General features: G+C 41.9%; 1 protein-coding gene across 1 annotated transcript in view; it reads right to left on the bottom strand.

The window, feature by feature from the left end:
- Positions 1-246: 246 nt before the first annotated feature.
- HSPBAP1 (HSPB1 associated protein 1) overlaps positions 247-14,975 on the bottom strand; it is a 34,470-nt gene continuing 19,741 nt past the window's right edge. The window contains 5 exon segments of the mRNA XM_050977014.1: positions 247-2,567; positions 2,776-2,886; positions 4,826-5,080; positions 5,866-5,949; positions 13,369-13,540. Of these exon segments, the coding sequence (XP_050832971.1) occupies positions 2,010-2,567; positions 2,776-2,886; positions 4,826-5,080; positions 5,866-5,949; positions 13,369-13,540 (1,180 nt within the window). The 3' untranslated portion in view covers positions 247-2,009.

Raw genomic sequence — 14,975 nt, 5'->3', positions numbered from 1 at the left:
TCTCTAGGTGGTCCCAGCCCCTGCGGTAGCCTGGGAAAGGCAAGCCCAGCAGTAGGACATGAGCAGGGTCTTGCTAAACCCAGCTCTGCTGAGATGTGCCTGTGTCAAAATGGGTCTGCCCTGTTCCACAGACAGCTCCCTATGAGCCTGGTGAATCACTAAAGGCAGCAGAGGTGACCAAGATGTTTCCTAAGTGATTCCTGACTGAATCCCTTTGTCACAGCAGTGCCACCACACAAACAGGAACTGTATCAACAGGGTTGTTTATTAAATTCTAGTCTGGTTGCAAGGGTGCAACCCCTTTGGTGTAGAAACATGAAACAAGAACAATGGATTTTCTCACATTGCTGAGGTGTAACACCTCAATTGGTCTGAGCCCAATTACCAGGGCAGAGCAGGACACTGGAAACTGCCCATTTGTGGGTCAGAGATGGAGCTTGTGTGGCATCTGCTGCTAACTCACAGCCACTCTTCAAAGCCAGGGTCTCCAGGAAACTACACACACAGCTCTGCTTCCATCAGGGTAAGGTTTCTGTGCTTGTTAAACGTGAACCTTTGAGCCTTTTCAACTTAATCCTCTTCCAAATGTATTAGGTTTTTGGGGAGATTTTTGAAATGGCAAGGTTCCCTGAATTTCTGATTTACTGGTGCATATCTAAAGCCCTTACCATAATTCATCAGGGCCCTGCCAACAATGCAATCTGAATAAAAGCAGAGAGAAAGCACCTTTGCAATCAGGAGTTTTCCACTATAAATTAGTAGAAGGTGATCTTTGTGAAAACAGCACTAGCTACATGTATTTAGCAGGGAATACACACCAAGCAAAGCTGGAGTGCAAGGTTAGGGCTATGGGAACAGGCTGATGATAGAAATTGGTTTATTGGTCTCTAGCAGACACAAGCAAATAGACATTTGAAAAGCAAAGGTTTCACAGGAGCTGAAGCTGTCTCTTGAAGCTGCAGTTAGGGAAAATGCCTCTGTTGCCACCGCAAACAGAAATCAGAGGAGGTGAGCATCCTGGAAGGTGCCAGCAGCTTTCTTCCCAGGTTTTGTTCAAGTCTCCATGCATAGCTTCACGTTAACAAACCTCTTGCCTATATTTCATGTTCCCTAACTTTTCAGTCAAAGAACAACCCAGCCCTCAAAAACAAATCCAAGGATTACTGTCCTTAGAAGAAAGGATGATCTTGTACAGCAACCATTTACAACCAAAAGAAAAAAAATAATATATTTTGATTCTTGTGGTAAGGAGAAGGACAGAGGTAAAAAGTCATAGCTGTTTTGCTTTGTTTTTTAGAGATAGGGGACTGTGCACATATGTCTTTAAATAACTAATAGCAGGAACTTCCCAATGCCCTTACTCTCCCACCTTCAAGAGTTTCTGAACTAGCTAAAGGCTACTTTCTTGCTAAGGGCTTTTGTGTCACTCCAACGTAGAGCTTTGTGACAAAACTGAAGTTATTTAGTGGAATGGAGGAAGTAAACGCATTAGTGAGTGCATTGTCTCTTGGCTGAGGTTTAGGTTTACCTGAATTTGTTATTTCTAATGTAGTCAACTGATTGCTTATTGACCATTTTACTTTAAATGTGGTCAAGGACTACAGTCTACAGTCAGTCAATCTATCTACTCCCACCCTTGGTTCCCCTTTGCTGTGACCATGTCCCAGCACTCCTGTTTTCCATCATCAAGCCATACTTGTTTTGCAGCTCAGAGCTGTAGAACACTGTGAAGATCCCACCTGCACAGCACGGTGGGAGTGTGACTGTGTGTGCTCTCTCTTGTTCATAACACTGAGCAGCTCCCTGACTAAACACACCTTTCTATTCCCAGCCATCACTAACCAGCTATTCTTCTTTCAGCTCAACTTCAACCTGCACTTAACCATTAACTGTGTCTATCTGTACCTAAAAATTACTTGAAATGGAACATTCAATTATTACAGATCTTAAACACGCAGAACAAGGCTGCTGTTTGATTTCTGTTTCAGCAATGATGAAGCACTGCAGCATCACACTCTCATTCTCTCCAACAGCAGCTGAGCCACTAAACTGATGACACGAGGATTAACCAGACAGTCTAATAAGTCATTGGTAGAAAGGGCTGTTTGTGAGGTGCATGGACTACAGTCTGAATCCATTTGATGTGCAGCTGTCTCACAGTCATTACTCATTAGCAATCTCTTCCTCTTGCACTGTAATTTTCCAAAATGTTCTCCTTCATTTTCATGGAGAAGATCTCCACCGTCACTTTCAACTGCAACTGCGCCCACCACACTGGTTTTGTGAGACTGTGGTAAAACCTGAATAAGATGAGGCCCAAAAGGTATGTTCTGCAGCTCTTCTGCTTTGGGTGTTGGAAAGTCACATTCCTGGGTTAGTAATGTGCAGCTCTCTGGTTCACAGCCAGCTTCCCTTCTCTTCCTCTTGCATGAGGTGTCTGTCCTCTGCTTTGCACCATTGCTGCTGGAACGTGCCTGTCCTGACACACTTGTCTCCTGACACTTGAGGTATGCAGACACTGCTTTATTCAGGTACTGAAGATTGATTTCATGGGATGTTGCCTCAACCTAAGAAAACACCCACAATACTCAGTTAAAAGGAGACATGTTTCAATTCAGCCTCGTGTGACTATCTTCCATGAATTACTTTTGCTACATGAAGGGATGGAACTTAAAACTCTTTTTCTCAAAGCAGCATAAAGACTCAGGGGGAGCTAAGCAAAATGTCAGTAATTCTTTGTTATTGCTGCCATAATGGGAGCAGCAGAGGGCTTACCTCCGTGGGATTTAGCCAGAGATCTCCATCACTGGGATTTTCTGCTGATTTTATGGCGCATACCAGCGTTCGAGTTATTGCCTCTTCCACACGGGCTTCATGATCTGCATCCTGCCTCAAGAGAACAGAAGGTTTTAGGGGATAAATTAGCTCATGGATCTCTGCAAAAAGCTGAAAGATCTTAGGAAAAACATAGATGGCCTTAGCTTGAAAGCCACACTCATGAATGGGAAGTCAGTAGAAGGTTTCTGACTCTCTTCCTGTGCAAACCCCCAAACAAGTGACAGCACAGGCTTTGGTGTTGACTGCTCATCTGAATAAGGATTTGCAAAAAACAGTATGTGTATATAATCTTTTCCCTTATTAGTGTTTTGTTAATTAAATCTGGTGCTTGAAATTATAATGCAATATTAGCATTTAATTAATGTGTGCATTTAAACAGCTCTTTAGGACTAGAAGAGCCATAGAGGTACACAGCAAATCTTTATATCTACATATTATGTCTAATTTAAGCAATTAAAACACACAGGATGTTCTAGCAAGGCAGCAGCTATCTAAGGGCTACACAAGCACAAAAGTGAATCTTAAGGAAATTTAGGAAATATTTTATCATGTAACAGCAGCTGACAGACTGCTGCACTTTTGAATAACACCAGAAGGAAAAGCATGTTTGCTCTGAAAAATCTCCTGCAAAACTGAAAATTAACTTATTAAGTTAATAACAGACTCTTTGTTTCAGACCTTCACTTCCTTCATGATCTCCCTTGGACAGATGGATACTAGCTAGATTAGGATAGCAGAAAAAAAACTTTAGAGGATCCTGGCTTTCTTTCCCATTTGAGTTTCTTCTATGAGGAAGGAATGGTAGACTCTCACAGATGGTGGTTTTGTTATCTCAATGAGAAGTACCTAGAAGTGGATGCATATATTTGATTTAATTGAGATGCTTAGATGTATTAATTTTGGAGGGAAGATGCAACATGGTCAACCCACAGCCCTGACCAGTCTAACTGTGGCTCCAGGGAACCTGTCAAGCAAACCACACATCTGGCTAGTACAAGGGCTGAAAGCAGCAAATTGTGCTTGAACCCTAAGCGGAATTTGGGATAGAAGGAGGGGAAAGTGCTCTTGGCATTTTGTGGGTTTGGATGCTAGGCTTTTTAATGGCCTTGTATAAAAACCCACCAAAATACAGAGTTTGTTGTCGACATGTGGAAACTATTTAAGGTGCTGCATTCTTGGTATTCATCCTGGCCTGCTGAACAACAGGGCTGTACTGATTGCATGACAGTATGTTAGAAAGCAAGGAATACTTTTGGGTAGCTCACATCCAGCTGAAAACAAATTAAATTTCTACTCTAAACTCTTGCCAATATAATTAATGGTTTCACTGGGACTGTAATTGTTGGTGTGATTCACATCTGTCAATATGAAAGCAGCTGGTAACAGCTGTGAGCAAGAACTGCTTGGATTGGTAATGCAAATGTTCTCAGAATTGTCTTTTAGAATCCAGAATGTCAGAATTTATTTTATAGATGGAGTGCCCAACTCCTCACAAACAGTGCTGCATCATCAGTTGCAGGGGTGATTTCTGTAAGGACCTTTCACCTGGGCTGCAATAGCCACATTTGCTCATGGCACATACTGATATCTGGGGAGGTTGTGTGTCATTTATCAGCAAGATCCAGCAAACACTCCTCTGCTTATGATACCACACAGCCACTGACTCCTGCTGGCACCAAACAAGATCTTGGTGACTTCTGCAAGACCTTTATGACAGAAAAGGATGTAGAGTTTAGCTCCACTTTTTTGTTTTTCCTATGCAACACATAAGAACTGCAAGAAATGCTCAGGTCCTGCCCCAGCACCTGGGAGCTACCAGCCAAGCTGATCCCACCACAGCCTGCTCCTCCAGAGGAGGACAACTTGTGAGGCCCAGCTTAGGGCACAAGTGTGTGGTGACATCAGGGCCTTCCCAAGTCCAAGGCACACAGCCAGTTCCTCTGAATTACCTCAAAGGCACAAATTCAATGCAGGCTTAAGTGGCTGCTCTAGAATATAATTGGTGCTTTCTCTGGCACTGCAACAGCCTGACTGCATTTAGGGCTGTGTGAGAGCCTGGTCTGGGCTGTGGGCCTGCTGTCCTTGCTAAATACACAGGTTTCATCTCAAAAATTTCTCCATGAGGGAAATATCCAAGTGAGTTCCTCTGCTCTTCTTGGTTTGATGTTGGTGTGAGAAATGCATCCTCTGGTCTTGGAACAGCAGCTGAAAGCATGTGTTCTTTCCCCTGCAGATTTCCAGTCTAATATAGGTTTTAGAAGTAGGAAAAAAAAAAAAAGGCAAAAAGGCAGTGAGTATTTTAGTGAGGCCATTTCACAGGCCATTTCAAAAGGTTTTGTTTTTTTTTTTTAATATTAACCCAGGAATAATAATAAAGTAATGTTAATCAGAAAACATTCTGGAGTATTGAGATGATCTAGTGGAATGTGTCCCTGCTCCTTGTAGAGTGATTGGACTAGACAAGCTTTAAAGGTCCCTTCCAACCCAAACTATTCTATGATTTCATGATATCCCTGGAACCATCCCATATATGCTCATTAACATGAGCAAGAAAAAGCCCAGGGAGAATAAAATTAATTAAATACATGAGGAAATCCAACTTCAGCCAAAGCAAAACTATCACAGAGGAACAAAAATTCAAAAATCTTCTTCTCCTGCCTTTCTATTCACATGAATCTGATTTAAATTCTAATTTAGCTTTGCACATAAGCTTGTCCTTGAGGTGAAGTTCCTGGTTTTTTGTTCTCTATTCAGCACAAAGCTGGCTGGCCCTTAAGAAACTAGGCATGAAAATTTAGCTTGTGTTTAATTGTTTACCTGATTGAAGTAAACTTGAAAGGGGATTCCTGCTGAACTGGGGCTTCAGATCTGGAACCTTGAAAGGTTCTTCTAGAAAAAAATTTATCCATAAGGGCTTTTCCCTCCCCAGCCTCTGAACACAACACACCCAATAGGACTGAACCTGGCAGGCAAGGGACAGAAATCCCTTGGAAGTGCTACACCCCCAGAACATTAAAAGGAAAATACCAGCTCAATCCAAGAGTTGATGCTGACAGTGACAGGATCAATGGATTCCACATAGTGCCACCAGTGCCTTGGGACAAGCAGGACCTGGAATTGGAGACATTGCATTAGGGAACAAGCAGAAGCCTGAAGAAAGACACAGTTTTTTAATTTAGGTGATGTGGGATGTACAGACAGAACAGAGGCAATGACACAGGTGAGAGGTGATGTTTATTTCTCTCTTTTAAAGAGCCTTTTCTCCAGACAAAAATGCCCACTCTGTCAATACTATCATGTAAGAAATGGACATAATCCAGAACTACCTTTCATACAAACTCCTTCCCATATAGTCTCAAGCAGGACTATAACCTTTAACTGCTGTGGGAAAGCAACGTCCAGCAGTACAGAGGGGTGCAGCTGGTGCAGCAGTACATCAGGACTTCAGAGAGTCCCAGCCAAGCAGGAATTATTTTGTAGACCCTCCAGCTGAGCAGACAGACCCTCCAGCTGAGCAGACTTCCCAGTTCCTGTAGGACTGCCAGCTGGTTTTCCCAAAAAGCAGGCATCCCTCTGCCCATCTAGGTGACTAGGTGACAAAGCATAGCTTTAATTCTGGTAAATAATCACCAGTATTAAATTTGTAACTTTTAGTAGACAGGATTTTAAAAGAAAATGTCATGATTTCTGGGACAATCTATTTTAGATCAGAGCTTTACAACAATATCAGGATGATAGCTGTGACAGAAAATTGATTCCAACCCATGGTTTTTATGGTACAAGACACTGATGTTGTTTTGATGATAGAGGACAAGCTTTGCAGATTACTGAACATTAGAGTAACATGGAGCTATCAAGGAAAGCATAAAAGATATTTTTGACAAGTTATAAAAATGGTCAGAGACAGATAAAAATATATACTTCACAACGGGGAAAGTGAAGCAGTGATCTGTATCTGAATTGCAGACAGTTCCTTCTCTTGGTAGACACAAATTACTTAGAAGAATGTTCTGCTACCCAGATAGCCCTGTGCTTCATTACATCAGAACACAGCAAATGAGAAAATGTCTGTGGGGCAAACAATGGCACCAGTCCTGCAAACACTTACAGAACACTTAGAACAGGACACTTAGAACTCTTATTTTTTGGGGCAGATGACAAAATGTTCTCCACAGGCTTAAATTTAAGTCAAACAAAAAGAAGCACTGGCTCTCCAAAGGTCAAAATCATTTGGAAATTATTCTTTAATCCAGTACAGCACACAAAACAGAAAAGGAAGTCAGTCACTAGTTAGTCCTGACATCTAAGTGTATGAAACCCTACAGACTGCAGCCAAACCATGTTTTCTCTGCTGAACAAGTTTCAGAGTTTTGTTTTTATCAAGGAAACATCCACTTTAAATGAACAGTGCAGTTGCATTAGCAGCAATGGGTTTATCTGTAAGGAAGTGTTTTCCAGTTTCACTGACAGCAGAATCATACAACCCCCCCCCCCCCCCCCCAAAAAAAAAAAAATACCCATCTGCTCTGTAGGGGATCTTACACTGAACTCTGCTAAAGACTCTGGGTGCCCTCTAAGTGACTGGGTGTAAAGGTGAACCCTGGCAAACTTTGTGTTACAGCAGAAGAAAGCAGAGCTCCTGTGAGTAGCTCTTTGCACCAATGGGATCCTTCCTGTGAGCCCTGTGCAGAACAGTCATCTCCAGAATGTGGAGGAGGGCAGCAGACACTGGGGAGGTGGTGCAGAGGGACCAGGCAGCAAGGGAACATGAGCAAGAGACAGATTAAGGGAAATGTATAAATGTTTCAGTAAGAGATGCTGCCTGGAAAACCAAGAAGGAAATTAAGCATGGAATGTGCTGGCTCCACATGACTCACATGCAAAATGGAGACAGAATTGCTTTGGAGTGAGCAGGTACAGCCAGAAGGAAAAATACAATCCCCACAACTTGTTCTGTGTTTTCAAACCAGAGGAGGAGCTTGGTCCTTTAGAGACTAATCAGATTTCCCTTGCCAGCAGGTTAAGGGTAATAACTGCAAAGCTGTGTCTCTCTGCAGCTGGCACTGTTTGCTAAGGCAGTTTATAGAAGAGCTACAGAGCTGTGACTCAAATAGGCAAAAGAGGGTCCATAAAGACACTTGCTCTCCCTCCTTTATTGTTGAACAAGCTTATGCTTGTTAAAATTAGGATCTATAGCAACAAGAAGATTGAAATTATCAAAAAGCAAAAGGACTAAAACTTTAATAAAGATGAAGAAATGGAAAAAGGTAATTAAAACTATAAAATACAGTTGGCAAGAGAGCAGAACTAACAAGACCAAAAAAAAAAAACCCTCCAAAAACCCCAACAACCCAGAAAATAAAGGTAGGATTCTTCTACATTTACAAACTAGTATTCTTCTAGGTTTTCAAATTAGAAGCAAATAGAAGCACAACAAAATGAAAGAAACAAAAAAACCCACAACCACCGCTGCCTCTAAGGATCAATTTCACAATTAAAAAAAGCAGACTTCCATATGTTTATGAATATGGGACACAGATTTAGCTACACTCCTATAGGAAATGTCAAAGTAAGCCACAGTGAAACAACATACACAAATGCAGCAAACATTTTACAGGGAAAATGTAAAGTGCAACAGCAAGACAGAACTACTCCAAGCTAAGAGATAATCTTGTGCTAGCCTGCTTTCCACAGAACTTATCTAACTTTATTCGTGCTGGGAAGATACTGATCTAAACAGTAACCAATCAGATAATTTTAATATTTAGGCTAGTGACAGCCAAATATAGCAAATGAAGTTAAAGTAGGACAGAAGTCCCAGAAAAGATAAAATGAGATGCTGTAATGGGAGGAAAGAAACCAAAGGAACAGTTGGGAGAGCAAGTGGAGCAATGCTGAAGACTTGTACAGCACAGAGAACAGAGCAGGTTTGAATTCTCAGTGGACATGATTAACTTGATACAGTGCAAAGGTAGGGCAAAGGTGGAATTGCTTCTAAAGGAGAGCATACCCTGAAGTAAAATATTATACCAAGAAATTCCTGCTCATTAGAAAAAGATATTTAGGTAAATGTGCACAAAAAGGAAGCCAGTGTCACGGGAAGATAAAGACACTGAGCCATGGCGGGGGGGGGGACCCAAGGAAATCCCAGAAGTGTTTGCAACCATGGCAATGAAACATGAAATGAAGTAGGTGCAGGCATAGCCAATTCTGTGGGAACACCACCTGAGGACTGTGTGTGAGCCCTGCAGCCCCAGCCTATGCCTCATCCCAGCTGGAGCCTGGCTGTCTTGGGGCTTGGAAGGTGCTTCTCTCCCTGCCTCCTCCTCCCTCCTGGTGTCTTCCCGCCCACTGAAACGGAGCTCCAAGGGTGACTGGGGTCAGAAACATGGGCACAGCCATGGGGAAAGTCAAAGTGAAGAGGAGGGAGTGGGGCTGCATCAGGCCATGCCCACAGTGACCCAGGTGAGAGAATGAGGGAAGCTCAGGGAAGAGGTGGAGAAGCAGAATCAGGAAATTTCAGCTTTGACCTTTCATTTTTTGAGGCATTCATGGAGTTTTCCATAGGTGTTGCAGGTTGAGCAGTGTTTTTATACCACCAATCCTAGCATAAATTCAGCTCCTGGACTCTTCTGCTTCTTCTGTGATGGAAATCATAGTTCTGGTGTCCTGAGGTTGGGTTGGGCTGTCTGCCTTCTCTATGGGGTGAGTTGGAGCCAGCTCTGCAGTCTCCCATGTGAAAACTATTCCTTCCCCAGAACAGGATTACCAGTCATCTACTATGCATTATGGTATGGCAAACTCTGAATTCTCTTTTAGTAAAATCACTTAAATTCTTCTCCAACAAAAGTGGGTTTTTTTACTGTAACCCCTTTTAAAAAGTCTTTTGTATACTTTGAGCTGGAACATTACACTACCTTTGAATTACTGCATTTCTTGACTTACTAAAACACTTTTCTTTGGTATCAGTTATATTTTTCTTGGCTATCCAGGCTGTGTGCTTCTGTTCCCTACTTTAAGCCCAACCTGATGTTCTCACACCCTTTCTTTAAAGGCAGCACATAGGGAAATCCCTCCTTGACTTCATGAAGATTTCTTGCTCAGGGCTAGGTCAGAAGTCAGAGGTTTGCCTGCACTGTTGGGAGCTCTGCTGCTGAGCAGGATCCCATGGTGTGTTAGATTCTGCAGCAGAAGTCCAAAAAAGAGAAGATACTGCAGCTAAACACAGGAACTGAGTGACAATTGTATTTGTGGCCACATAAATGTGTTTCTCTTAGACTTTGCAAAAGCAGGGGAAGGGAGCTTCTGAGCAGCAGACCATGGTGAGAACCAGCAAGCAGTAGTGTTCATCTTTTTCTAAAATTGTTTTTTTCCCATCCAATGACAATATTCTTCAAGGCCAGAGGGAGGGCATCCTTCTCTAGCCACTGTGCCTCTTGGCTACCTCAGTTAGGCCTTTCCTTGCACTTCTGCACTGCAGCTCCTCTGGCCCGAGGCTGCACTGGGGCACAGGGCCAGGCCACAGGGCAGGCAAGCACTGCCTCCAGCAGCACCTGCCTGGGGTAGCAAGAGGGGGAATGGGATTGCTCACAGGGGCACAGAGTGGCAGCTGCTTGCTTTCCATCCCTTCAGATAAACTCAGATCACTCTGTAGTCTCCCTACCATTGTCTAGTTATGTGGATATGGATTAACAGGGAGATGGATTAAGAGCAATTACATTAGTGAGCAGGAAGGAAGCCAGAAGTCAGTGAGAAGTGGGGCAGAGGAAAGAATGATCAATTATTTTATCCTTCTACAGCATCTCAGTTTTTTGTAGCTTTTTCAGGTGGTATTCATATTTCCTATTTTTAATCATCAAAAAAGTTAAGCATCTATGTGCATAAGCTCCTTCTACAGCCGGTGCTGAAGGACAAGGTGGGATGATTGCTCCTGCAGGACTGTAATTGTGTAAGACAGGAAGGATGAACCACCTTGTTGGGCTGCCAGGTGCCACTGATGGCAAGTAGGACACCTGTCCTGAACAGGATTTAAGCTGAGGGTGACAGATCCCTAACTCTCTTAACACTTGTCCCAGAGCATGGGTAGAAGGTACAAGAATAGATGTGTTTTGTCCCATTTCTGGTCTTTTAGGGAGTATTTTTATATTTGAGAAAAGATTCAAGGTGTTACTAGAAATGCTTCTCCATACTTAATCCTCAGCTTTGCAACCATCACAGACGTGACCAGGTCCAAACATTTATAAGGACCCCCTACATTTGTGTGACACAACCTGAGCTTGTAACTTTGTGGATATAGTCATGTACTGCTGCAAGCTCTTCCACTACTCAGCTGCCTATTTGACTAAGCTTGACATCTAAATGTTTTCATGATTTGTTTCAGAACAGATCACTAATGTATAACCAGAAGTTATGTCTGTTGAAATGTGACTGACAGCCAGTGGTCAGGTACAGGATGAAACCTTATAAAACCTTAAGTCTCAATCAGCTATCAAAATTCATAATAGAGGTTCACCTCTGAACAATACAGTGAAAGGGCACAAAGGATCTATACTGACTGTACACTGGCACAATGTTACATCAAGGAATTCTGCTTTCAGGCAGAAGGGTGTAGAAAAATGGCTGGTAGCAAACATTGACCAGAAGGTGGCATTAGACACATTAAGTTTTTGATATTCAAAGCTGCACTCACTCTACATGCAGCTGCTCTCCTGAATACCTAAGAACACCTTTGTCTTCGTTTTTTCAGCCTTTTATTGTTACAATCATCCAAAATGTTCTGCATACCCTCTGGGAATGAGTGGAGATGCTACATTTTATCATAAAATAAAGATGCCTTCAAATTCTGCAGTAACTGGGCTAATTCTATGTGAAAACCACTGTTAAGCACATATCAAGACATTATTTAGGAATTCTCTCCCTTTTTAATAATGAAGTTCTTCTAGGTCATTCCTTTCCTCTCCATCAAATGGCAGCAGCTCTCAGCCACCTGCCCTGAAAGCTTCTGGATGAGATGCTGGCAAGCACCACACAGAAGGCACTGATAAAATGGACAAAGGCAATACCTCACTGCTCCATCATTGCTTCTGCATTACTTTCCCCCCCAAGAAATCCAAACAGTTCATGGCAATGCAAACAAATTGTATTACTGAGCTGGCTCAAGATCTTTATTCCTAGCAAGATTAATTTGTAATTGCTTTAAGCCTAATTAAAATTAAGATCATATTAAAGGTTCACTAGTACACTTGATCGTTGCAAAGGAGATTATAAATTCAAATAGTATTGGGGATCAGGGATAACGCAGTGCTGAATGGATGTGGCATTTTTATCAATAGTAAAAATTTGTTCTTTGTGCTTTAAATTACTGACTGCTGCAACCTTACAAAGTGCTGAATGTGAAACTAATGATTTGCTTTAGAAGTATGAGTATGAGCTAATGTAGTGCAAACAGTAAAGGCTGATCACAGATTCCCCATTTGCATCTGTACCAACCGCAGAGCATACACTTCCAGTTGAAGGGTATCATCCTTTTGTTGGAAGCTACTATCCTGCCCCACTCTGCCTCCTCAAATATAACTTAATTAGCAAAAATCCACTCTTTAAATTTTTGAAGGCAGCTGGGTTTGCCAGTTAGGGACAGGGGAATGCTCATACAAGTTGTTAAGCTGAGGTCAAAAGAGGTGACAATATCTGGTAGGAGAATGGCGAAAGGGCTTCAGCAGCAGCAACTCCACTGTTTGAGCAATGACCATTGCAAAATTCCTTTGGAAGGGCCTGACAGTTTGAGATGCACAGCAGTGCCTTACCAGGACATGCATGGCTGAACAAATGAAAAAGGGTAATTCAGACTCCAAATACAGACCTTGTTGATTAAATAAAGAAGGACACTATTTACAGCAGGAGACTGGGAATCAAGAGTCCTGAACCCTACTCTCACACTGCTGCTGCCTGCCTGTGTGACTGTAAGCCAGGCACATACAGTTGAACCTTCTCAGTAAAGCAGGATTAAAAACATCCTCACAGCCCTGTAAAGCACCATGAAACCTGTGAATGGTGTGCACTCTAAAAGCAAGTATCATCATTAAAGTATTTATTAAAGCAACAGGAGAAGGCTATTCACTACCAAAATATGAGTTCTTTTGCTAGCTCTATATACTCATTAACCAAATGCATTTTATGGAACATAAATAGAGTATGAGTAGACAGGTCAGAGTTCGAGAAAGTTCTGAAGTAGACAAATTTGAGGCGGTTGCAAGACAGGTGGTTGTATGGAATCAGGCAGCTGATTGAACTCTGATCTATGAATCAGTCAGCTGACTGATGGCTCTCCAAATATCTGCAGCTTTTGTACAAAAATGTCTAGGCAAGTAACTGTCAGTGAAGAAAGCTTCTGTGCTGAGAGAAATCTATAAGGTCTGAATGTGGAGTGAAGGAAGAGGGAAGTTCCACAGTCAATTTGTTAAGATTTCCTAGCCCTTAATTAGGCAGTTAAATAGGAAATTAAATAATGTGAAGCTCGAATGTCAGTGGTACCTGTCCTGGACTGAGGGTAACAACATGGGCTGTTGAGTTCCTAAACTTGGGAAAGCGTTTCAGATCAGGGTTGGCAATGTTGACTTTGCTGAATATGCTGGATTCCTCATAAGGGATCCTGGTAGGATAAAGGAAACTGGTGTCACCAGGTGGGAAGAGGTGCCATCTCTTCCTGAAAATAGAGAGAAGACAAAAAATGTATTCAGTGCATGTCACTTGCAGCAAAGAACTAAAGGCACTAGCAAGGTTTTCAATAAAACATAAATCTGCCTTGCTGTGTGAATCTCCTACGCAGTGAGAACACAGCCAGTGCTTACAGGCTGTCTCCTGAAAGTGTTTTTAAAATATTCCACTTTTTATTTTTTTAACTGAGAAGATTTACAGCTTCTCACCAATCATTTTTAAAGGCAGATAAAATTTAAAAAGCCTCTCCCGTCTGGTTTCTTCTTCCTCCTTTTTACATGCAGCATTTACAGATGCTCAGAGCATTAAAAATTGCTCTATAAACTAGAGGAAATAGTTTTGTTACAGACAATGTATTTTTGTTCACTGAATGAAAAGCTTTCAGAATCTGTATTTGTTTTGAAAGGAGGGCATAGTGTGTTTAGGATGGCAACAGTAAAAGGGTTAGACATTATCTTCTGTTTCCTTATATGGCTGTTAGCCGTGAACCCCCCTATTCTTAAAAATCACCTTGATGTTTCCATGCAAAAAATGGAATTAATAAAAACCCAATACATCCATAGACACAGAAGTATCCTTAAACATATGTAATTTTCTGTGTTATCAGTACCACATGATGAAAATGTGGCTGGTTGTGCATTTAAGAACTTACTGGTGTGACTGAATGTCAGGTGGAGCAGGACAGGGATGTTCTGCTCATGAGGGCACTCATTGCTCCTACATGCCCAAAGAAGCACATGAATGCACCACAGTGCAAAGGCCAAGCAGAGCTGGGACCACACTTTATCCTCAGGAGCTAATGTCTCTATTTCACTTACATAGACCAGACAAAGAGAAAAAAAAAAAAAGAATATGCCAGAACTGGTGGTGCCAGTTTTATGGGCATCATAAATTAAATATCTTAGCAGGTACATATGGTATTTAGAAATAAAAGTTTTAAATGGCAGTACTTTAGGTGGTAGAAATAACCAGAAGGAATACACAAAGAGAATTTATTACATTTAAGAGGTGCTAGACAAACAATGCAACATAACCAATGCACTAAGCAATGGAAATGTAAAGGCAGCACTCTCCAGCACAACTGGAGAGCTTGTGTAGCTCTTCTCTTTTGTTTTGGACTCTAGAAAGGGCTTTTCTTTGTGTCCTTTCCCTTGGCACTCACTTCTTGAATTTTGTCTACTGCTTCTGGTTCTCGATTCTAAGTCACAGATCTGAAAATGGGAGCAAAGCAACCAAATTGCACAAAATCAAAAGGGACAGGAACAGAAGAGATAGGAATAGCAGGATAGTCAGAACTACAGAGACCAGCACAGATGCAAGTGCCATAGGCTGCTGATATTTCTTGGTAATTACCAAAGCAACTGCTGGATGCAAGCACAAAAACCACTTCTCCTGAAACTCAAGCCTTACTGCAACTTTATTTT

Source organism: Serinus canaria, chromosome 7 (assembly GCF_022539315.1).
Source record: "Serinus canaria isolate serCan28SL12 chromosome 7, serCan2020, whole genome shotgun sequence".
NCBI lineage: Eukaryota > Metazoa > Chordata > Aves > Passeriformes > Fringillidae > Serinus > Serinus canaria.
Note: the sequence above shows the minus strand (reverse complement) of the source record. Positions and strands in the feature narration are given on the sequence as shown.